The following is a 23,709-nucleotide window of genomic DNA, read 5'->3' on the forward strand; positions in this document are numbered from 1 at the left end:
TATAGGGATTTTTTAACTCTTGAATTTGAAAAATCGTTATTAGGAATGATTCAACGGTATTTTCGTATAAGGACGAAATGTCCGCCTGGGTAATCTCTAAAACATAACCAAAAATTAAAAAAAATCGCACGACGCGTTTTCGAGTAATCCCAAAAAAAACATGATTTTGGAGGGGAAGTGGAGGGGTGGAGGGAAAATGAAGGGCATGTTAATGATCCTTGGATCGACTTATGGGGGGGGGGTCCTCCGAAGGTCCCAAGTCGCTATCTCTTACCGTTTGGACTCTATAGTTGGCGACAATCGGACGGACAGACGGACAAACAGCGCGACGACATTTCTCAGAAATCGTCAAACGTGAAGATTTGTTGATAAAATTGGTCTCCGGGGGGTGGAAAGTGAAAATTTTCGGGGGGGGGGGGTGAAAAAATCGAGGGATTATACTGCTCTCTCCGTGGAGTTCGAGCAGTAATAATTAAATAGTGTTAAGTTTTTAATGGCTCCGGCACACCTTTTAGATCAGGAAAATTTCATGAAGTCGAAATTCGAAACCCTTTCTCTCTCACATGTTTTCCATATGACTATCTCACTCTTTCGCATACCAAATTCGATTGACCTAATTTGAATTTGGAGTGATGTTTAAGAGAAGAAGAAGAATGCGAGAGAATGAGATAGACATATGCAAAACATGTGAGAAAGAAAGGGATCCGAAATTCGAATTCATGAAATTTTCTTAATCTAAAAGGTGTGCCGGAGCCATAAGAAACAAATTTAATAGATCTTGTCGCGCATCAACAGTTACTGGAATAAAATTCTTAATATTAGTTTTTTTTCAAACACTATTTATAAATATAGTGTAACTCTCTAAGAAAACATCTTGCCACCCAGAATTCAAATCAGAAAAGTTATTGAAGGAAAATATTATTAAAATTAAAACGACGTCAAACTTTCCGTGCGTAACTTCGTGTATACTTTGCATAACTTTCCGCGATGGCAGAAAAGAGTAGTAAAATGTATCTTTACCTTTATTGGGTTGTTTTTTTTACGTTTTTGTAAGAACTAAAACTAACTAAAAAATATTTACTGTTAATAATTTGAAAATTAATTACGCAGAAATCATGCAATGAATGCGAATTTTTAATAAATGCATGTCTAGTCTATATTCTTCGAACTCCTGTTGAATTTTTTAGGTAGGGGGGAGTGGAACACCTTTGAAAGTGGGGCACCTTTAAAATTGGGATTTTTCACCTATGTTTAAGTGGAACTGAGCCATATCATAATGTAATTTACCTTCTCAATCTGTTTGTGGAGCTAAATTATGTCACGATAAAGCTCAATTTTATTTAAAAATAGGTGAAAAATCCCAATTTTAAAGGTGCCCCACTTTCAAAGATGTCCCAGTTCCTCTTAATAGGCCAGAAATCCTTCCGGAAAAAATTTTACGGTAATTTAACGTAACATTAGGCCTTATTATAACACTGAGTGAGAGAAATCCGAAAAAGTTAAAATATCATTCCGGAAATGTTCATTTTACCCTGCAGTATTGTTCCGAAATCGGTGTAAATATTATGCTTTTTATGTGTATTAGGGTTTAAAGTTACCTTTTTTCATGTTATTTTTACCCTTAAAAAGGTGTAAAATTAACATTAAAAAATGTTGATATATTTTTACACCTAAAAAGTGTCAAAGTTGTGAGGAAAAAAAGTTAATTGCACCCCCGTTTCTTTCTCAGTGAATAAATATACTTTGAATAGCTCCTATAAAGCATAAAATGTGTGAGGATTACAGGCTGTAATTAAGCTATCACGTAGTTGAAATCAGCAATAAAATTTTCTAAGCATGATTTTTATAGCATTATGAGCAAATTTTCTCTAATATTGGTACACAGAACATCCATCTGTATCTCTCATCTTTTGCACAAAGACAGAAAATCGAGGAAAATACAAACAGAAATTCGATTGAAGTACTAATGCGGGTTCTGAATTCTAAATTGCCTTCATTTGGATTCTTTCATTCGCGACTTGTTGGCAAGACATCTAAAATCTAATCAATAAAATTACATTTCCGCCTACCCACATGAAACCTGGTGATATCACAAAACAGCTGAAATCTATTGAGTTTCAAACCATCCTTTTGCCCGTTCAGATAACGTACTTCTCCCATCATAAAGCTGCAAATAGCATTTAACCAGAGTGTGGGTGAAAATATTTACACAACTAAATTAATCACTTTCAAAGAGCCTCATCAAAGCATTTTCCCAGGGAAAATGTTCTCCACAATATTCAGATGATGCTCACAAGAGAGCTTTGTATATAGCAATTTGTTGCAAGGTAAAGGACAATTTTTCTTTTAAACAAAAAAAAAACATTGTCCTCAATTGTCCTTCAAATTTTACTTTCTCTCCTCTCCTTTGTCCTGTCGGACTATGGATCAAGGATTTTCCCTCAAAGGAAGCCCTTGAAAAATAACTCTAGAAAATGTTTTTCTCATTTCAATTACCGAGGGATTTATATACCTAGATATGTTGGGGAACTTTCAACACGGCTTCGGGACATTTTATTAAGTGGATAAATTTCCTGGAACTCTGTCTTCATCAGCAGACAGAGGATTTAATTACGTGATTGTTAAGTCATATTCAATTGAATGTACACTTTGAAGCATAAAAAAGTCATGATAGCACCATAAATCCACTCTTCTTCATTTAATTCCAGCTATTTTCAGATCAATCAATAAAATTCTTAAAAATAGTGCATAATTAAAGTAATTACTGTCCGTAATAAATATTTAATGATTTAATTGACGCAGGACATTAATTTGTCTGCACTATAACATGTACTAAGGCATAATGGACAACATTTCCTTTGACTTTTACTAAAGCTTTTTTACAATGCACCTCAATTATTCATGGTAAGACAGAATGAATTATGTGAAAAAATACTATGAAAAGAGAAAAATACAATATTTACTCCCCCACACAGCATTAATGGGACATAATCCTCACATAATCTGTTATGATAAGGCTCATGCCATCAGCGTGATTGATTTTGACGTCAGGATAGAAACATTTCATTAACATTAACAAATTGATTCTGTAATGTTTGCATAATTTCCTCCATGGAAACCGCAAATTTTGCAGAAAATCATTCACATTAAATGATTAAAAGATGCATTGATTTGAGCAAGTAAATTGAAACTTTGTTTAATTTATTATTTCTATAATTTTTTGGATATTAAGAAAATAAAAGAAACCTACAAAATGTCAAATTTCATTTTAAAATAAAACTGAGCAATATCATTTCAATAATAAATGTAAGTGCGAGTCATTTGGACATACGACTTATTATGGATCTTACATAAGTGAATTTGATACTCGTCTCCAAAATAAGGTGACCAGTAGGGGAATTCTGTAACATATTATAATGTCATATGACAAATTTCAATTTTTTATATGGTAAATTTGGAAGAACTAATCATATCAGTTAGTAAGGGTTTCATAAAGTTCCTTGCAATGGTCAATCGATGTTTATTGGGCTTTATGTTTATCACGCAATAGAGAGATGACATCCTTCCGGGTGCATCAGAGATGCTGATCCTTTCAGAGACCAAACAACAATGTTTTTTAAGTGTATCCTGCTTTCAAATTTACCATAGAAATTTGTCATACACTGAGAGAAATTCGAAATAGTTAAAATAACATTCCGGAAATGTTTATTTTACCCTTCAGTTTTAATTCGAAATCAGTGCAAATATTATGCTTTTTAGGTGTATTAGGGGTTAAAGTTACCCTTAAAAAGGTGTAAAATTAACATTAAAAAACGTTGATATATTTTTACACCTAAAAGGTGTTAAAGTTATGAAGAAAAACTTAATAGCACCCTGTTTTTTTCTCAGTGTATGACATTGTCATATTGTTACAGAATTCCACTACAAGCCACGAGTAACCGAACAGTCCAGCCATATTTTTTATGGCCGCTAAATATATTGAATACTACAGTAGACTCTCACTCAATCGGCTCTTTTTCAATCGGGCGTCAAATTTTGTTGACAATTTTTACGCTTAATTATGAAGCTAATTCGCTCAAATTCGCTCAATAATATTTGTAATATTATGTAATATTTGTTTATACACTGAGAAAAAAAAGAGGCTACGATTAACTTTTTTTCGTCATAACTTTAACACTTTTCGGGTGTAAAAATATATTAACATTTTTTAATGTTAATTTTACACCTTTTGAGGGTGAAATCAACATGAAAAAAGGGTAACTTTAACCCATAACACTATGCAACACGGTTTTTTTAACGGAGATCTCACATGGTACGTTTGATAGAGTCAAGTCCCCTGATTAAGAATCTGGTCTTGGTTTTGCTCCTATACGTAACAATTTTTTTTTATTAATACTTTTATATTTTTTCTGCTTTGCCTTACATTATCCGTTATATCTCAGGTTCTAGTGAACGGAACTTGAAAAGTGTGGGTGCGGTGGAAAGCTCATTAGTCGAGCTTCAATTTTGATTATTACAAAAAACCTTGTAAAACCACTCCTTCGGGGTGTAAAATTGAAGTTTCTCTAAAAAGTACCAAAAAAATGGTCCTAAAGTGAGGTTTTAAAAATTTGTATAAAATAAACTAAACAAAATATTAAAAATCCAATGATACCAGGTGATAGGCCACACTTAGAGCTACAATTTTGTTCATCTGAGATATCGGGCTCCGATCACTCTAAATGCCTCATTTGTTGGTTTTTGTCATTTTCGAAAAATATGAAGTACCTATTTTAGAGCAAATTCCCTAAACATTTCTGAGAAAATATCTTTTAAAACTTATGTGAAACATACATAAATGTGGAGATTCTTCTTTGAATCGATCGGGGGACCATCAACATGATTTTCATTTACATTCCCAATCAACCCTCGTTAAAAAGCTTCCAATTTTCCTTTAAGTAATTCAATTTTTGTTTCTATTTATTTCCATCCATCCATCTAATACTATTTCTAGTAGAGGCTAATTTTAAATGAAAGTACGATCTAAAGTCATTGAAATATATTTGCGAAATGATCGCTGATGCGTTTTCTATCTATCATAAAAAGCATTCTAAAATGAATTTAGGGGTTTCTTCTCGCGGTTGAATGTTGATTAGTGATATTAATGAAAATCATGTTGATGGTCCCCCGATCAATTCAAAGAAGAATCTCCACATTTATGTATGTTTCACATAAGTTTTAAAAGATATTTTCTCAGAAATGTTTAGGGAATTTGCTCTAAAATAGGTACTTCATATTTTTCGAAAATGACAAAAACCAACAAATGAGGCATTTAGAGTGATCGGAGCCCGATGTCTCAGATGAACAAAATTGTAGCTCTAATAAGTGTGGCCTATCGCCTAGTATCATTGGATTTTTAATATTTTGTTTAGTTTATTTTATACAAATTTTTAAAACCTCACTTTAGGACCATTTTTTTGGTACTTTTTAGAGAAACTTCAATTTTACACCCCGAAGGAGTGGTTTTACAAGGTTTTTTGTAATAATCAAAATTGAAGCTCGACTAATGAGCTTTCCACCGCACCCACACTTTTCAAGTTCCGTTCACTAGAACCTGAGATATAACGGATAATGTAAGGCAAAGCAGAAAAAATATAAAAGTATTAATAAAAAAAAATTGTTACGTATAGGAGCAAAACCAAGACCAGATTCTTAATCAGGGGACTTGACTCTATCAAACGTACCATGTGAGACCTCCGTTAACAAAAAAAGTTGTGAATTTGTTGCATAGTGTAATACACCGAAAAAGGGTAATATTTACACCGATTTCGGATCAATACTGCAGGGTAAAATTAACATTTCCGGAATGTTATTTCAACTTTTTCGGATTTCTCTCAGTGTAATAAAATTAAATGTACGCCCAATCAGAAAAAATGTAGTCCTACATTATGGGTATTGTGCCAAATTTCGGACATACAAGCCGCAAAGTCCTTGGTTAGATAAATATAATATTTTAATCACAAAATGAAATATGAGGCGCTAACTAAGTGCAATAAAAATTGTATGAATTTCCCTAATAAAATAGCGTTTTTTTGCTCTGAGCTCCTCATATATTGTTATTTCCTTTTTGAAAGTTCTTTTTGGAACTTTCAGAAAAGTTTATCACACTCATTTTCTCTAAAATTGTGTTTTATACATATAAAATTGAATAAAAATGTAGATACCGCTTTGTGTGCTATATCGGACACAAATTTTTTCGAAGCCTTGCCCAGCTGAAACTTTTCTAATGATTTTTTACAACACCACGTTATAGTGGTTGTGTTCTCTTATTTTAGCGGCATTATACAACTTCTAATATTAAATATAAATTAAATATAATATAAATTTATGAAATTAATAAAAATAAGCGTCAGATATTGCAAACTGTCCGAAGTTTAACACTCTTTCAAATTTTACGACATACGCAGAGAAATATTGCATTAAGCAATTATTAACATAATAAATTTTAAGTATTTGCACTTAATATAAATAAATAGTTTTCAACATTTGTATTTCTTTAATTCTTTAAATTTCTTTAAGATATTTCAATGGAAAAGATGCTAGAAGCTATACCTTAAAAATATTTCTAAACCGTAAAAAATATTGCTCGAACTCAAAGACAGAGCAATTCATTTTCTTTTTCAACTTCTTTTAATTTACCTTTTCGCAAGTCTTATTAGGGTAACTGTATCAAATTTCGACCACTTCTTTTGTTCTTAAATTTCCATGAACTTTTAGTTTTTGCATACTCTACAGACCATACAATGCAAAAATATATATCGCTTCGAGAGAACTGGATGATGTAAAAATACTTTGAAAGAATTCCGGAAGGGCAAGGGACTATGAGAATGAATGAAGGTGGCCGAAATAGGCCACCAATGCTATGTCTATATTTTTATTCGTTTTAAAATCTATTAAAAATGATTTTAGAGAAATATATATGTTCCAAACAACATTCCTTAAAAAGAAGTAACAGAAATTCAATTTGTTTAAAAAAATATTTCATTTCAAACTTAAGACTTTGGCGAATGCATGCAAATATGCCGAAATTTGGTACATTTACTCCAATTTTTTTTTATCATTTTTTCCAAAGATAAGACAATTTTAATGAAATATTTTTTTCCAACCCAGTGTTCATTGTGTAAATACACATTTGAACTTAAAAAAAAATGTTCTATTAAAAAGTTGTCAGAAAGAGATTACAATATTAGCCAATAAAAGCGACGAATTTGCATAAAAGTTTAACATACATTTCCATCTATGGATTCCCATCGCAATATTTAATGTAAATGACATATTTTTTCCGTGCCTAAGTAATAAAATAATCCAATTGTGATCACAATAAAACTACTGAAATGCAAATATCAAAATATCAGATTAATAAAGTTTATCGAACGTGTTTGGAATATTTAGTACAGTTTGAAAAAAAATTAGTAGCTGTCTCTTGCGTTATTATCCAAATAAAAAATATATATTTTTATGTAATTTAATAATGGTCAAATAGTGCTAGAAAGACAGGCAATATCTGAAATCCATGCAAATTGATTCGTTTGGCAAACAAGCAAGTTACCATATTTGTTTATCATAATAAACAAGTCGTGAAATTTACAATCACAAAGAGAATTTAAGTGAGGTAAAAAAATACCTCTCATATGTTAAATTTTTCATTTGATAATCCATTGACAGTGCAATTAAAGTTTGAAATTTAAATGATTTCCTGAGAAATCCCATTCTGCCCAGAGAAGAAAGAACTGGAGTAATAAAAGAACCTCACTGTGTAGGTGAAAAAAACATTTTAAAGTAAAATGCTGGGAATAAATTCCTCGATACACAGCTTGAATATTAATGGCATTTTGGACGTAAAAGGAAGGCTCAAAAATTCTTTGCTTTTTGACGTACAAAGTATATACACTTGCAGACAACTTCCAGACATTAATATGGTTTCATTCATCCCTCCAGAGATCAATTAAACTCTTGCGTAGAAAAAAAAACAAGTAAATCCACAAACATCACAGCAAAATTCCCTGAAAATGAGCAATTTGATCCAAAAAAAGGATGAAGTTAATTATTTGGGATGACTTTTAATCCCTTGCAAACCTCCTACCCAATTACGATATTTATTTATATATCAAAAATGGGAAATCCATTTATCTACTTCAGCAGAGAGACACAGCTTTTCCATCTATAAGAATTAATTGGAACTTCACACAAAAATACCCTTCCCTACAGTTATTTCAAAATTAAAATTTAATTATCTCTATATTTTGAGAAATATTCACTCATTTAGTATATTTATGTAGTATAAATTGTTGAGATTATATTATAAAATAATTTCTCGAAGCATATTTCACGAAATTTGCGATGAATTATTATTGTTATGTAGATAGAATGTTTGTATTTTATTGGACTAATTACACTGTTTGTTATTCCGGCCACCTTTTTTGTTCCTCGAATTTCCATGAATTTTTAGTTTTTACATACTCTAGAGATTATACAATGCAAAAGAATAACAAAAAATGTAAATTCGACAAACGAAATGATGTGAAAAAGACATTGGAAGAATTCCCGAAGGGCAAGAAACTATGAGAATGAAGGTGGCCGAAATAGGGCACCAAAGCTATGTCTACATTTTTATTCATTTTAAAATGTATTAAGAATCATTTTAAAGTAAATAAAGACGATAAACTTTCTACACGGTTCTAAGCAACACTCCTTAAGTAGAAGGAATGAAAAAAAATTTCTATTAAAGATATTACATTTCAAACTTGAGACTTTGGCGCTTGCATGCAACTATGCCGAAATTTGGCACACTTACCCTAACTCTACCAAATTTCGGCCAGTTTACAATTTCGGCTATTTCTTTTATTCCTTAAATTTCTATGAATTTTTAGTTTTTTTTTTCAAAATCGTGAAAGGGATGAAATTATATGGAGGAAAATGTATAAAATAATTTCCCCAGACACAGAAAATTCCCCTTTGCCTCCAGCAAACGCGGGGGCAATCATTGGAGTAGCTATGACACTTTTGAGAATTCGGTATTTGATATCTTCAGGAAAAATGTAATTCAATGGGAAAAAATAAGGTAGGGGAAGGTGGGGCTACCTTGAGCTGTGGGGATTAATATAATATATGATTTTTTTTTCGACTATTTCTAAATGAAGTTGGTTTCCAGTTTTCATTAGAAATATGCGAAAAAATTGTATAACAGTGTAACCCCACAACTAGAGATGGCAAATTTCAAGAAATTTCACGTTTTTCCACCTATTGTAGATGGCGACTACCGTGAAATTTCCACAACTCAAAGTAGCCCTACTTACAAATTATTTGAAGATTAAAATAATATGATAACAGTTCTTAAATAAATTATTCCAATAAATGCATGATAACGGCGTTAACAATGATAGCTTTTCCAACAGAAGTTTACGGAAAGTTAAACATAAAACAGCGGTTATCTTGGTTAATTTTTCGTTCATACATGACAGTGACTTTGAACTTTTTTCATGACTTTCATCTTCCTATCAATCCTTCTAAAATCATATTTTTGATTATTTTGAAAACGTACCATCCGATTTTTTTTTATTTTTGGATATGTTAAACAAAATATCCAATTCATGTATGAAAGTAGTCAGGAATAATAACAGTTTTCACGATCAAGACTTAACAAAAAGCTTCCAGAGAGTGTATTTTTCATTTGTTTCGGGCAAGTTTAGGTTTTATGGAAAGGTCTTGGAATCCCTGATAAAATCTGATATCAAGCGCGATTAATTATTTTTAATCTATTTTAATTATGGGTTTGAGTATCCTGATAAGCTTAAACAACTTTGACATCTTTTAGTATAAACTTACCTATATTTCTATCAGCCACAGCACAGTAGAAATTGAGGTGGATGACAAAAATGATGCCTGTCCAGAGGATTGTCCATTTCTTCCTTCCATACTTTACCATCTTCATAGTTTGTGATCTTTTGAGCCGTCACCTGGAAATAACATTACCCATAGAGTATAAAATTAATTCAATTGGGGTCAAAACGATAGAATTTGACTTTCATAAAAATTTCATTCACAAAATTGATCATTGAATACCACAATTCCCTTCAATCCTCACGACTTATCCAAGCGTTATAGATATATTCTCTGGGTATCGACTGCCAGGATATTTATATGTATGGTTTAATGAGATATTTTTAGACCTAAGAAAAAAGCCAACATAGATTTTGAGGCTACCAAAAGCTGGGATGGATGAAAGAGACAGAGAAATTCCAGCAAGATTGAGGGGTTTGGGGTGAACAATGAATTTCCTCTGGCCACCCACACGTTCTATCATAGAGAAATTACACACACCGAGAGAGTTCTGTGCCCCAAACCAGAGAGAAGAGACTCGGAAAGGCAACCTCTTATTGACGTCATTGCGCGCTGAATTTTCACCGCTTTTCCCATTCTTTCTCCACCCGAAAGCCTCTGGAATGTGTGTAGAGCATTTTACCATATTTTTTTTACAAGTGCCAAAATAATTTCTGTCGCCACATGATTTTTTATTACACGCCAATTAATCACATCTCCCCCTAAATTAATATATCTTTTAAAGTGTGAGCAAAAAAAATTATTAGTAATTTTCAACCGAAAAAATACTCATAAATAAATATTATTGACTGCCTGAAAACATAATCTGTAATTTGAAGTGGTGTAAAGGAACTCCTAAGCTCTTCAAAGCTGCAGATGGCAGCTTAAATAGTAACCCCATAAATTATTCCTGCAATTTGAATTGCTTCAATATTGACAGTTTCTAAAATAGATTCTCTTCGAGTTTGTTCAACACGCAAAACCATGGTATTTTTTCTCTCAAGTATTTTGTTAAAAAATTCAGCACTGTCTCTCAATTGAATAATTTAGAAGATGCTTACATCTTTAGAATTTCTGAAGCATTTCAGTAAATTTGAAATAATTTTTAATTCATTGCCATCATTTTGTGAAATGCATTGTGTATGCTTTATGAAAATATCTCTACAATTTATCTAATGATTATTCATAGAGCTTTCTGGTGAAAATCGACGCCAATGTCCCCATTAGTGTTATTAGTGTTATCTGTTCATGAACTAGTCATTCAACCGAACATTATCCTGATAACCCCTAGATTATAACCCGTTTTACTTTATTTTGAAAACTATTAATTTTACTTTTAGCCTTTGGGCTCCTAAGGGTTTCCAATTGGATTTATGGAGATTAAATTAAGGCTAGTAGACAACATTTATTATAGGATCATACGCAATTTAGAAGCGATAAATTTATCGATTAATTCACTATTATTTTATCGCAAGATTTCCCATGAAATAGGAAATTTTAAAGATAACATGAGTTTTTGCGAGTACAATCAGTCTATTTTGTACACTGAGAAAAAAAGAGGGTGCGATTAACTTTTTTTCCTCATAACTTTAACACTTTTTAGGTGTAAAAATATATCAACATATTTTAATGTTAACTTTACGTCTTTTTAAGGGTAAAATTAAAATGTAAAAGGTTAACTTTAACCCCTAATACATCTAAAAAGGGTAATATTTACACCGATTTCGGATCAATACTGCAGGGTAAAATTAACATTTCCGGAATATTATTTTAACTTTTTCGGATTTCTCTCAGTGTATGTAAATCGTATTAAAATTTAAAATAGCTTGTTTTCGTTCTGCACTGTGCACAGCTCAAATTAGCAAATGACTTGGAGTGGCTAAAACCTTTTTTCCAATAACTAACTACTACATTGCATTATTTTCAATATTTGAAAAAATCGTACCGTTGAACAAAGAAGTTTTTTATATATCCTTTAAGTGTAGTATTTCTTGTAATTATGATTTATTATGATTATGGTGATTATGAGATTATTACTAGTTGAAATGGATAAACAAGAGGAAAGATATTGATACACCCCATGTGATATAACCATAGTAGATAAATTAAATGTTTGAATTGTTATAATATGAACAAATTAAACCATTAATGAAATATTAGAGAGCAATTTTATTTATTTATATTTTATATACTGTAAGGGAGAGCTTTCAGGCTTGGCTCACACTCTGGCTGCGAATACTTCATATTTTCTTGAGCATATTCCTTAAATATGAATTTAACCTATAGCAATATAAATTAATAAGCTATTATTAAGTCACTGGTTTCCTGTAAAACCTTTGGCAGATTCATTGAAGGAATATGAGAAAAATATAAAGTGTTTTAACCCTTTAAGGACGATTGGGTCACCCGTGACCCAAAAATGATTTTTTTCCTACGGCTTTCTAAAGCTGTACTTTGCTCTAAAAAAGTTATTTTCTCTAACCCTCGATTTTTCACCTTCTCATCCTTAAAGGGTTAAGGCAGAGTGTATGCGAAGACTGAGAAGCTTTCCCTATGCAATAAAAAAAATTAAGTCTTTTACCATGATTTTCATTGTAAAATTTACAAAAATATATAATTTCGTGTAGGGGAGACTGGGGCAAAACTTGTCAAAACGCATATTTAATTCTTTCACGAGCTCTGAGAAAACTTAAACGTCTTATGAGCATATTCTTATAGGAAATTTACTGCTCTACAACATTGCAGAAGACTATTTTCCTCTATCTCGAAATAAATGTGATTTTCAAATCATTTTCTAAAAGTCCATTTTGTGAAGATTCTCAAAATTGCTGGGGCAATTTTTGACAGTCTTTGAATAATTTGTAACGTTTTACTCTCGCAAACGTTAAAAATATCAAATAGACATATTTTTGTAGGAAATTTATTCCTCTACAACTTTGTCAAAGATAATTTTTCTCTATCTAAACGAGAAATTAAATTGAGCTAATCAGTATTGATATTTTCTGTAAGCCAAATATTCCAAAAGTAAGGCTCAAAATTTCATTATCTTTTATTTTACATAATCCTTCCTCGAATCCATTGAAACTTTGTAAGTTTAAGAAGATTGGTGAAGGCTATCTACAATAAAAATTTCAAGTCTCAGTCTCTTTTATTTTAGAAAATAGTGAATATTGAAATCTTCGTTTTGACATATTTTGCCCCAGTCTCCCCTACTTAGACAATTTTTTTTATAATTTGTGCACATTTGTACACTTCACATTACCATGCTACCACACTGTGCTTTAAAGAGATTTGTGTCTGAAAAGCCAATTAAATAAATAAATAAATACATTTTTGTGCACACCGGTACAATCAGACGTGAATTGTCAACACTCTGACTGAATCAATGAAATTAATTAAAGCAGTAAGTTATTCCTGTTATTTGTTGCTAAATAATTCTTTATTGCGAATTTCAAACCTAAAATAGACGCAATATAACCATAAAACAACTACTGAATATTACTTAAAAAGTTCAATTAGTATAAAAAAAATATTTCTGTAATCTTACAATAACTATCGCAGTAAAAAACAAACCAACGATTAGGGGAAAGTACTCTCCCTTCGAACGTTCATGCCTTCGAATAATGTGAATTTTCTTTTATTTTCCTAAGAGATTTCCACATGATTTTTAAATAATTATCAATAAGTGATAATAAGCTAAATAATATTTAATAAAAATGTTTAATTTTCTTAGGAAAACTTAAAGAAAATTCACATTATTCGAAGGCATGAACGTTCGAAGGTAGAGTACTTTCCCCTATAGTTGTAATATTTTTTTAGCTCTTTAAAAATCTCTTAAATTTAATAACAGTCACAAATAAAATTAAAATAATTTTTAATAAATAACACTCTAAAATCAAAAATCAATTATTATTTTCATAATAATAATTGTTTTTTAACAATAATAATTGATAAAAAATCTTGAGCTTTCGGCTAATAATTAAAATAATAATCACATAAATTAATAAATTAAAATTTAATCCAATCATATTTTTGCTTTTAAATCTGTGATGCCTACAATCCATTGATATCAGTTAAATAAAAGTTTTTGAACGATAATCCGATGTTCATCGGGTGGGAGCGGATTAGCCCAGAATAAAAGCCTTTTCTTCCCAGAGCTTATTCTGGCTAGTCCGCTCCCACTCGACGAACACCGGATTATCGTTCAAATATTGAATATACGTCGATTCTGCTTTTTGTTAAATAAAAGTAGATCAAATAATTCACGAATCCCAATATGTATGTATAAAATAAATATTGGATCTCCCTGTTTTTTTTCGCATTATGCCCAACGCACAATAACTTTGTAAACATGTTTTATGACATTTCAATGAGAGTGAGTGAGATCTAGATCTAGTCATCTCGCTCACGCTCATGAGAAATTTTGAAAACATATTTACAAACAAAAGTTATTGTGCGTTGGGCATAAGAGGTTCCCAAGAAGCAATTTTTTCTTAATATATTCTTGTAGAATTCCTTAAGGAAGGCACTATAGAACTAAAAATCTTTTTATTTGCTTATAACGCTCTTGGTTCCATCACTGAGATTACTATAAGTAAAGTGGCGCACTCTTAAGGATCTTAAAAGCTTCTATAGGAATTTCATAAGAAAATTCTCACTTTAAGTCTTTTAAAAGTGCACTAAAAGACTTGTTTAACACTTGGTTCTATAAGGCAGCTATTTTGCTTTTTGGGTTATTTGGTGGAAATGTGGGGTTATATTTTTCATAACTTCAAATAAATTGAAACATATTTCACAATTGCAATAGAGACACATTTTCTTTTTCGTATTTTTTTTACTACTCAATAATAGATTCAATATCAAAAATTTGATCCGTACTGAATTAGGAATCTTAAAAATAGGAAATTTTCATGTAAGTTTTGGTAAATAAAAAAATAATTGCAAACATATTAACTGTCAATTATACAAATTATGCCCATTTTTGTAAAGAATGAGGTTATTTTCTGTTTAAAATTTAAGACTAAGACCAAATTGATTTTTTTAACCTAATTTAATTATTTTATTAATTTTTGTGGTTGGTTTTTCAGTTATAAAACTGAGAATAGCACAAAAAATTGAAATATTTATTGACCACTGCATTAGTATACTGTACCTATCTATTTGTGTAATACATTAATTAATGTATACACCGAATCACACCATAATTAAATATGTATGCTCCAGATTGAGCAAAAATTTATTGTGATTCCTGATATTTTAACAGAAAATATTCTGAATTTCGCAAGACAACAAAAGCTTTCAATCAATTGTTTTTCACCAAAAACTGGAAAATTGAATTTCTCATTAAAATTAAATTACTTTAAAGAATTACATTTATTATCTCACAATTTTTATTTTGTCGATTTAGTACAGTATTTTTATATTTTTTCGTAAATGTCATTATATGGGCTATAGTTAATTATAGTTACAATCACTTTTGTGGAAATGTATACTTTGAATTAAATGAAATCGAAAGCTTTTATGTAAAATTATGTTTATCCAATAGTTCTATAGTTTTCACGTAAGCCTCACTAATATAATAATAAAGTAATTGAGACAAAACATTTAGATGATTGTATCATTTAATGCCATATACAAACATTTAAATAGCATTTTATGAAGAGATAGTTTGAGTCCAAAGGATCCAAAAGAGCTTTTTCCGTCCAACTGAATATTGCATAAACCTTTTCTAACTTATAAATAAACTTTTTAAAGTTGTTTTACACGAAATATCAATTTTGACTAAATCATAAAATTCGTATTTTTTGAAATTTATGTATTACATTATATAGTGAGAGTCTGTACGGTTCCGAAATATACAACCAATGAAGGGATTTTCCATCGTTTTCATCCCGAAGGTTGGAATCGACGCTAAGACGGCGATGACCGTATGGGTTGTGGGAAAAAAACAGATATGACAATAAAATTCAATTCAATTCAATTAAATAAAGTTTTTTTTTTAATATTCACTGCTTTTTACTAATTTCTCTTGGAAATTTTGTTGCTTTCTCACGTCTATACATTATAAGAAATTTTCGTCCATATTAACATACTCATTAACCGGCTTGTTGCCTCTACAGATTGAAGAAAGTTATGGCCATATTTAGCATTATTGAAGAAATTTTGACAGTTCCTTTTTACACGAATGTACGCAAAAGACCCAAAACTTCTTATAGTGTATAGTCATTATGGCCTCCACAAACTAGAGAAATTTGTGTCCATATTGAAGAGTTTTTCCTATACGAGCGTAGGCAATTTTCTTCAATATGGATATACATTTCTCTAGTCCTCTAGTGTGTAGAGGCCTTCAGGGAAGTAATTGTATATTGTACTAATGTAGAGTCCATTAAAACTAAAATTAAATTTTGAAAAACATAATTGGAAAAAACGGCGAGTAATTGTCAAAAACAATCAGTTATTGACAATTAGTTCAGTGTCGATACATGCTTCACGTACTTTTACAAGTACCCTTAATAAAGTGAGTCAAAAATTACACATATATGATTAACATTTGCCCAGTTTTTGAGAATTCTCTATAAATCAAATTTGGTAAAAGGATTTCAAATGCAATGTTTTTTTTTTTGGATCAAGTTTTTTAGCATAAATTTCCTATAGGAATAGGCTGAAAAAATCTCTCAGGGCATCAGGGCTCTCATAAAACCGAAAATTTTCGCTTTTACACAAAGTGTAAACAAAATGGGTCGAGTTATAGAATGTGCCCTTTATCTATAATGCAAATGTCCTCGAGTTTAAATCATCTTTAGGTAACAGACATTTTTCTAGAATTAAAGCGGTTAACCCTTTAAGGACGATTGTATGGCGGAAGCGAAGCAAATTTTGGGAAGGACCGGAACTTCTGTGGAATACCACCGATCTCCGCAACGATCGGTTCCCCTCTGACCGGTCTCACAGAGGCAACCCACCTGTGGGAATCAGTTTCCACAATAGCACAGCCACTCGATACAGAAAGGATAGAGAAGGATAGGGAGATCTAGGGCCTCGAGTGGGTCAGTGGATAGAGTAGTAGCTCTATGACTGCGAGGTCTGGGGTTCAAAGCTGAGCAGCAGCAGAAAAAGATTTCTCATGCCATATCGGCTTTGAATTCGTCCAGTGAATGAATGAATAGTAATGTCAATGGTGCATATTGACAAAAAAGTGAACCGCCTAAACAATAGAGGCTGGTATGAGAACGAGTTTCGATGTGAAAGTGATACTTCAATCGATACAAGTATTCGCTGTCACTGATCCCAAACACACACCGAGAAGGGATGCTGTGATATAGTAACGGCACTGACTGCTCACAGAGCTGTGATATAGAGCGGCTACCCGTATCGGGGGATAAGATAGAATAGGAGTAGGGAAGCATAAGGGGCCCAATTGGTGGCCTGGATGCATCGGAATATCCGAAATGGAGAACTGACCCCTGGCAAAATCTCTTAGGGAGATCTATGAGCCTTATCTACTCTTATATGGGAAGATGACATAATGGAGAGTTTTTTTTGGATGGTACCGCTACAATTGGGTCACCGGTGACCCCGAAATGAAATTTTTCCTACAGTCATCTAAAGTCGTGTTTTGCTCTAAAAAGTCAGAAAAGTGATTTTTCGACCCCTGATTTTTGCTCCTCTCATCTTTAAAGGATTAAAGCTATTCAAATTGGGTCCCGGTCAAAATCCCGAAAGCCAAAATCCCGAAAGCCAAAATCCCGAACGCCAAAATCCCGAAAGCCAAAATCCCGAATAGGCCAAAATCCCGAAAGCCAAAATCCCGAATTCTTAAAATTATCATAGCTACTCCCACGATTGCACTCGCGCTTGCTGGAGGCAAAGGGAAATCTTCTGTGCCTTGGGAAATTATTCTAAACATTTTCCTCCATATAATTTCAACCCTTTCACGATTTTAAAAATTCGGGATTTTGGCTTTCGGGATTTTGGCTTTCGGGATTTTGGCCTTTTCGGGATTTTGGCGTTCGGGATTTTGGCTTTCGGGATTTTGGCTTTCGGGATTTTGGCTGCCACCGATTCAAATTACATCGGTCCAACAACAGCACCCCTAGATATCCCGTTTTCAGGAAGGTCTGCGTTTATATTATTATTTTCTTATTTTTCACCAGTTTCTCTCTCTATAAATACATGTAGGTCACTTTTCCTCAGCTTTTATATCTAACAATCGTATAGTGTCCATATCTGCCCCTGTATAGATCTACCTCATTTCTCCCTATAACATTATATTGTATATTTAGAATCAGGTTTAGAGTTCCTGTAAATTATTATAGTTTGCAAGACGTCAATACTTTGTCACATAATACCGATGCACGTTTTGATTGTGGCACTACCCTTTATTCCAAAGAATATTGTATACAAACTACAAAGTATATATCTTAACAGTTAAAGTTTCGCATTTGACCTAAAGTTAGATTTTATTGCATTTGAATTGTTTGTCTAACTTTTGGTGATAGCCAAATCGTTACAAAAGAGTAAAATAAATTTATGGACCATTGTCGTAAACTTTAAAGGGATTTTTTCGAAAGTTGGCACTTTCACTGGATGTTGATGCTCTTGGGGTTGTGATATGTAAGAAAAAGACACTCCCTGGTGTATTTTCATCTCCATTTCGCGTCACATGAACTTTGTCATCTTTCTCTCGAGGTGAAAGATGCAATTTTCCCCATTTATGTCGCATTTGTCATTTTTCAGGGCGTGAATATATCTTTTGTGTCGTAAGCTCCATTATCCACAATTTTCATTCAATGGCAGATCAATCTGTCTATTCAAGAGGTCACCCCTTCTTCAATCCATGCCAAAATAATTCTATTATAGGGATCTGGCAATTGTTGAGGAAGGGTATTTTTTTTTTTATCTGGAGCACTTGTATCGCAATTCACAATTGAAACATTCTCCAGGAACATTGTTTGCACCTGAGTAGGCGTTTTCCGATTTAGCACAATAGCAGTAGGCTGTGTTATTCCCCGTATTCTCTTGTTCACGAGGTAAAAGAGTGAATGGACGCGATGTGAAAATTCGCATAATCTATTGATTTTTCCGTGGGAGAAGACTCCACGAAAAATTGTCCAACAAGTGAGAGACATTTTATCGCAAGAATTGGACTGGGGGCCATCCATTGAGGGTTGATTAGATATAGTCAATGTGGGTGGTAAAAATGCGTCCATCAGTGAGACGCAATTTATCTGCTCCAGAAAAAAACCGCCCTCCCATATTGATTCGTAAAAATTGGTTTTAAACCATGGGATAGCAAGAGAAATCAATGGGACTTACTTGCAAACGGCATAAGTGGCATTTTAATCCATATTTCTAGCCTGTCCCTTTCGGGGTACTTGTTCTTCCAGGATGGTTGACAAATGGTCAGCACTCGCGACACTTTGGGCTCTGGGTATAAACTTTCACAGGTGCCTCAAATGGCAGAATTTCCAAAATATTTCAAAAGCTGCGCTTTTTGCTTGTTGACCTGCAAAATTGTCCCAGTGAAATCCTCCTTCCTGGTGGATGTTGGAAGTTGGAGAAATTGAACAAATCCAACTCCACCCGATGTGAGAACCTTTTACACTGAACTCCACAGAAGAACTGGGAGGTGATTCGCAGTGGAAGTGAGAGCGTGGGTGACACAATCTCCCAAATCGATAACTTCCCTCAGACCTGCTGGATGTTGGTCATATAGAATAGACGCATTTCACCGGGGAGCATGCGCCACTTTTCCGCAGGAGACTCCGTGCAGGAGGACAATTTGCGAGAGAATGAGAGAGCACCCACGAAGGACAAAATGCCCTGTGGAAACTCTAACAAGTTGCCAGAGAGATTCCATGTTGTTCCCGCATGTGTCGTCTGTGTCACCCATTGGAACACTATATAGAGGTGATAAATTTTCGAGAATAGCATTAAACGCAGAAATAATGAGATACTTGTGGGAACGTGTGCAAATTATAATGAAGAAGATGGCCGTCTCTCACATTAAAAAAGGGCTTTAAGTACTCCACCTGCAAACATTGTAAAATTAAGGAATGATTTAATTTGTGGTGGAAAGAAACACTAAATATGAGGATTGTTACACCTGTTTAAAGTATTTAAAGTATACCATATCTTTCTGCAAAATCCAAACCCAGGCTTAGAACTCTACCTTTTAAAAACACTTAAAAATTTTATAATAATGGCATTATTAATTTTTCCGAATAAGTTCCGTCTATTAATAATAATAATTGACGTATTTTTTAAGAATTTTCAGAATTATGGGAATACTATATACTATAACATTTCTTGAGAAAATAATTCCAATCTATTTCATATCTCAAAAGGGTCTAAATTCTAAATATAATAATGTTTATTGATATTTTGCATTACGCATGATAACCTCTTCTTACAAGCAAGTTTTTACAGAGAAAGTAAGTTTAGTACACAGAATTTTAATAGGATTTGTACGTAGAAGCGATATATGGGTCGAAGTATAGAAGTAACTCATGTAATCAGTTGATCAACAATGCAGAGTACTCGGCTTAGTTTGAGTTTGAGAGCTTAGGCACTTGAAGTGTCGACAGACCTGAGGATTAGCCGAGAGACGGCTTAGCGTCATTTTATTCGGAATTATGATTAAAGTACATTTCCATAATTTTCCACTAAGTCTTCTTTCGGCTTAAGTCGTAAGTGTGTCTAGGGCATAAGCCCTCAAGTGCAACCTTTACAAGATCACTAGCCACTTCTCTGAATTCACTTGCACTAACATTAAGCCTTTTGTATCTTTAGCATTCGAAGATATTGTTATATGAGCGTTCTCAAATCGAGATATCAATTTTATTTTGATTTGCTATGTTTTTTTTTTGTTAATGCCCAGTGCACAATAACTTTTGTTTGTAAACATGTTTTCAAAATTTCTTATGAGAGTGAGCGTGATGACTAGATTCAGATCTCACTTAAACTCATTGAAATATCAAAAACATGTTTACAAAACAAAAGTTATTGTGCGCTGGCTGCGCTGGGCATAATGACTAGCGCTCAATAACTTTTGTTTGTAAATATGTTTTGAAAATTTCCCATGGACTAGATCTAGATCTCACTCACTCTCATTGAAATGTCAAAAACATGTTTACTAAAAAAAAAGTTATTGTGCGTTGGGCATAACCCTCTAACAATATTTTCTTTAATATGCAAAAAAGTAGTTAAATCATAATATTTCCTTACTGTGAACGGCCTGAATAGATCGACAGTTTACACTTTTTAAATTTTACATTCAGAAAGATCGAATATATTGCTTTGAATATAGACCACGCCCCCATGAAGCTTTTGTTTAAAATATTAAAAAAAATACATGATTTTCAATTTATTTTTCCTTGAATACTCCTAATTGTTAAAAATGTTCTGAAGAAATTAAGGTTTGGTTTGAACAAAAAAAGTAAAAACTATAGATAATGGATCAGAAGTTACAGTGGGCGTGGTCTATAATTGAATTTAATAATAATACTGTGAAGAATCCCAATGCTTGAAGGCTTTCTCGTCAGCGAAATTATCACACTGACATTATTATTCTTATTCAAACCCTATGAATGACGAATCCTTCAGTGATGGATAAAGGTAAAGTAATGGTAATAGCTCTATTTTCGAAACACTGTTTTTCGTGTTTTTTTTAGTTTTCTGACCCATATAAAATTCAAACGGTAAAAGATATCATCTTCCACTCTTCGAAGACTTTGCTAAAATAACATAATTTCAGAAGAATTCTCTTTCTTTTCCCCCTCCCCCTTAATACGTTCCATACACCCCTAAAATACGTCAAAAAATTAGATTTTTATAAATTTTCCTAAAATATGCCTTGGGAATTTCGTTCATTTTCGGATATGTTTTCGAAGTAGGGTGGCGGCATTACTTTTGTGGCCTGTCTTTACTTATGGCCATGTCGTAATTTTTGTCAGAAAATGATTCCGAAAACCGAAAAAATGTGATTTGCTATTAAAACACATCAAATATTTTTAACTTTGAGGTTTTCCGAAGTCATTTTTTGACATTGTAAAGTTTTTTGCGGGGAGGCCATAAGTAAAGACACTGACCACAAGTAATGCCGCTACCCTAGTCCAACTAAACATTTCGACGTCATCTTTCACCGGAAAAACCACCAACTTGAATTATTCAAGGTCAAAAGGTCTAATTTTAACCGGGTTTGGTAAAATAATTTAATTAAAATGATAATGATTTTTTTAAGTACCTTTTTAATGACTTAAAAACAAATTTAAATCGACAGAGCTCATTCTCGGGAGTTTGAGCAGCTTGCAAATCTTGGGACGCTTTGTCACCCCTTTTATCAATATGATGTGTCACGAAAGTCGAACTGGTTTTATAAACACTTTATGGATCATCTATATTATAAATAAATTGGAGATAAAGATCATCATCATCAATTTTAACCGCTTATCCCTATTGAGGTCGCGAGCCTATGACATCTAGTATAACAGTCCACACCTGTCAATCCTCCGCCACATCAAGGTTCGGGTTTTGATCTCAAGGCGTTTTAAGGCAGAGTCTTTCTTCATTCATGCGCTGAACATAACAATACCATCAATGTTGTGATCTCTCAACTTGAAGAAGCAACTCCTTGACTCTTTTAGCTCCTCACGAACGGCTACGTTCCTTACTCGATCTCGACGAGTTATTCTCTTAACCACCCGGAGGTTCCTCATTTCAACAGCTTATGCCCTAGACACACTTGCGACTTAAGCCGAGAGACGGCTTAGTGGAAAATGATGGAAATGAAGTTTAACCATTATTTCGAATATAATTACGCTAAGCCGTCTCTCGGCTAATCCTCAAGTCTGTCAAGGCCCTTACACTCGCAATCTTATACTTTCGAAAACTTTACGAAAATCTCATGGTGAGAATAGGAACGAACACAGCTTTGAAAACCGATAATTTACCCGAACGATAAACATTATACATTTAAAGATTTAAATAATGTAGATAAACGCATTCATTATACGACATACGGCTCGAATGAGTACGATGAATACTGCACAATTATTATTAGTGGATAAATAGGGTTAGCGAGTGAACCAGGGGGGTGACATTATTTCTGAAAAATGCGACCAGTTTTAGTGTAAAATTTTTCCTGTATTCGTACACATTTCACGCGATATCTTCAAAACTACGTAGGTTGCCAATTTGGGGTCTTCGGTTGCCTCTTCGTTATTAAATTGTCTTAGATTTTGTATCAGTGTTTTATGCTAAATCATTCTACAATGACAGAAAACAGCTAATAAACTTAAAAGTTTTTTCGGCTCGCTAGAAACATTTGGGAAACATAGGAAATGTAATGCCCTTGGAGTGAACTATGATTTAAAATTCATCACTCAATCTGAACATGACACATCTCTTAAAATTCTTGACAATTATTTAAAACCAATATATTTACAATTTGCGAATTTATTCAAAATGGCATAAGATAAGGTACAGATTTAAATTATTCAACTAGGTAGAAAGCTTTATAATAGGCGTGGCCTATTTTTCTTTAGGCAGGTATTAATCATGCCTCTTCGCGCATCAAAAGGGAATGCAACCGGAATAGGCTTCATCCATGAGCGGAGCTTATTCAAATACGCAGTAAAGAAAAAATGTGCAATTAATGTAACAATAAAGTTACAATAACAAAAATCATAGTTTTCTTTACAATTCTTTTTTAGATATTCAAATTAATATTCTAAGTCTCTTGTGTCTAAGCGCGTAACAAACTGAAGGCTCTGTTGAAATTCCTTATGACAGAAATTTACTGAATACAGTAAAGGCTATCCGATGAAAAAATCTCCAACACATTTTCTTGCT

The 23,709-nt window shown here is 32.7% G+C and overlaps 1 protein-coding gene across 2 annotated transcripts in view; it reads right to left on the reverse strand.

The window, feature by feature from the left end:
* Positions 1-19,540, reverse strand: part of LOC129806966 (receptor-type tyrosine-protein phosphatase N2) — a 33,473-nt gene extending 13,933 nt beyond the window's left edge. Inside the window, exons 1-2 of one of the 2 annotated variants that reach the window (XM_055855857.1) lie at positions 19,174-19,540; positions 9,865-9,995 (exon numbers count right to left, since the gene is read on the reverse strand). In XM_055855857.1, the coding sequence (XP_055711832.1) occupies positions 9,865-9,970 (106 nt within the window). In that variant the 5' untranslated portion in view covers positions 9,971-9,995; positions 19,174-19,540. The remainder of the gene's footprint in view (positions 1-9,864; positions 9,996-19,173) is intronic. The other variant, XM_055855856.1, reaches the window with a different exon arrangement.
* Between the last annotated feature and the right edge of the window lie 4,169 nt (positions 19,541-23,709).

This window comes from Phlebotomus papatasi, chromosome 3 (genome assembly GCF_024763615.1).
Source record: "Phlebotomus papatasi isolate M1 chromosome 3, Ppap_2.1, whole genome shotgun sequence".
NCBI lineage: Eukaryota > Metazoa > Arthropoda > Insecta > Diptera > Psychodidae > Phlebotomus > Phlebotomus papatasi.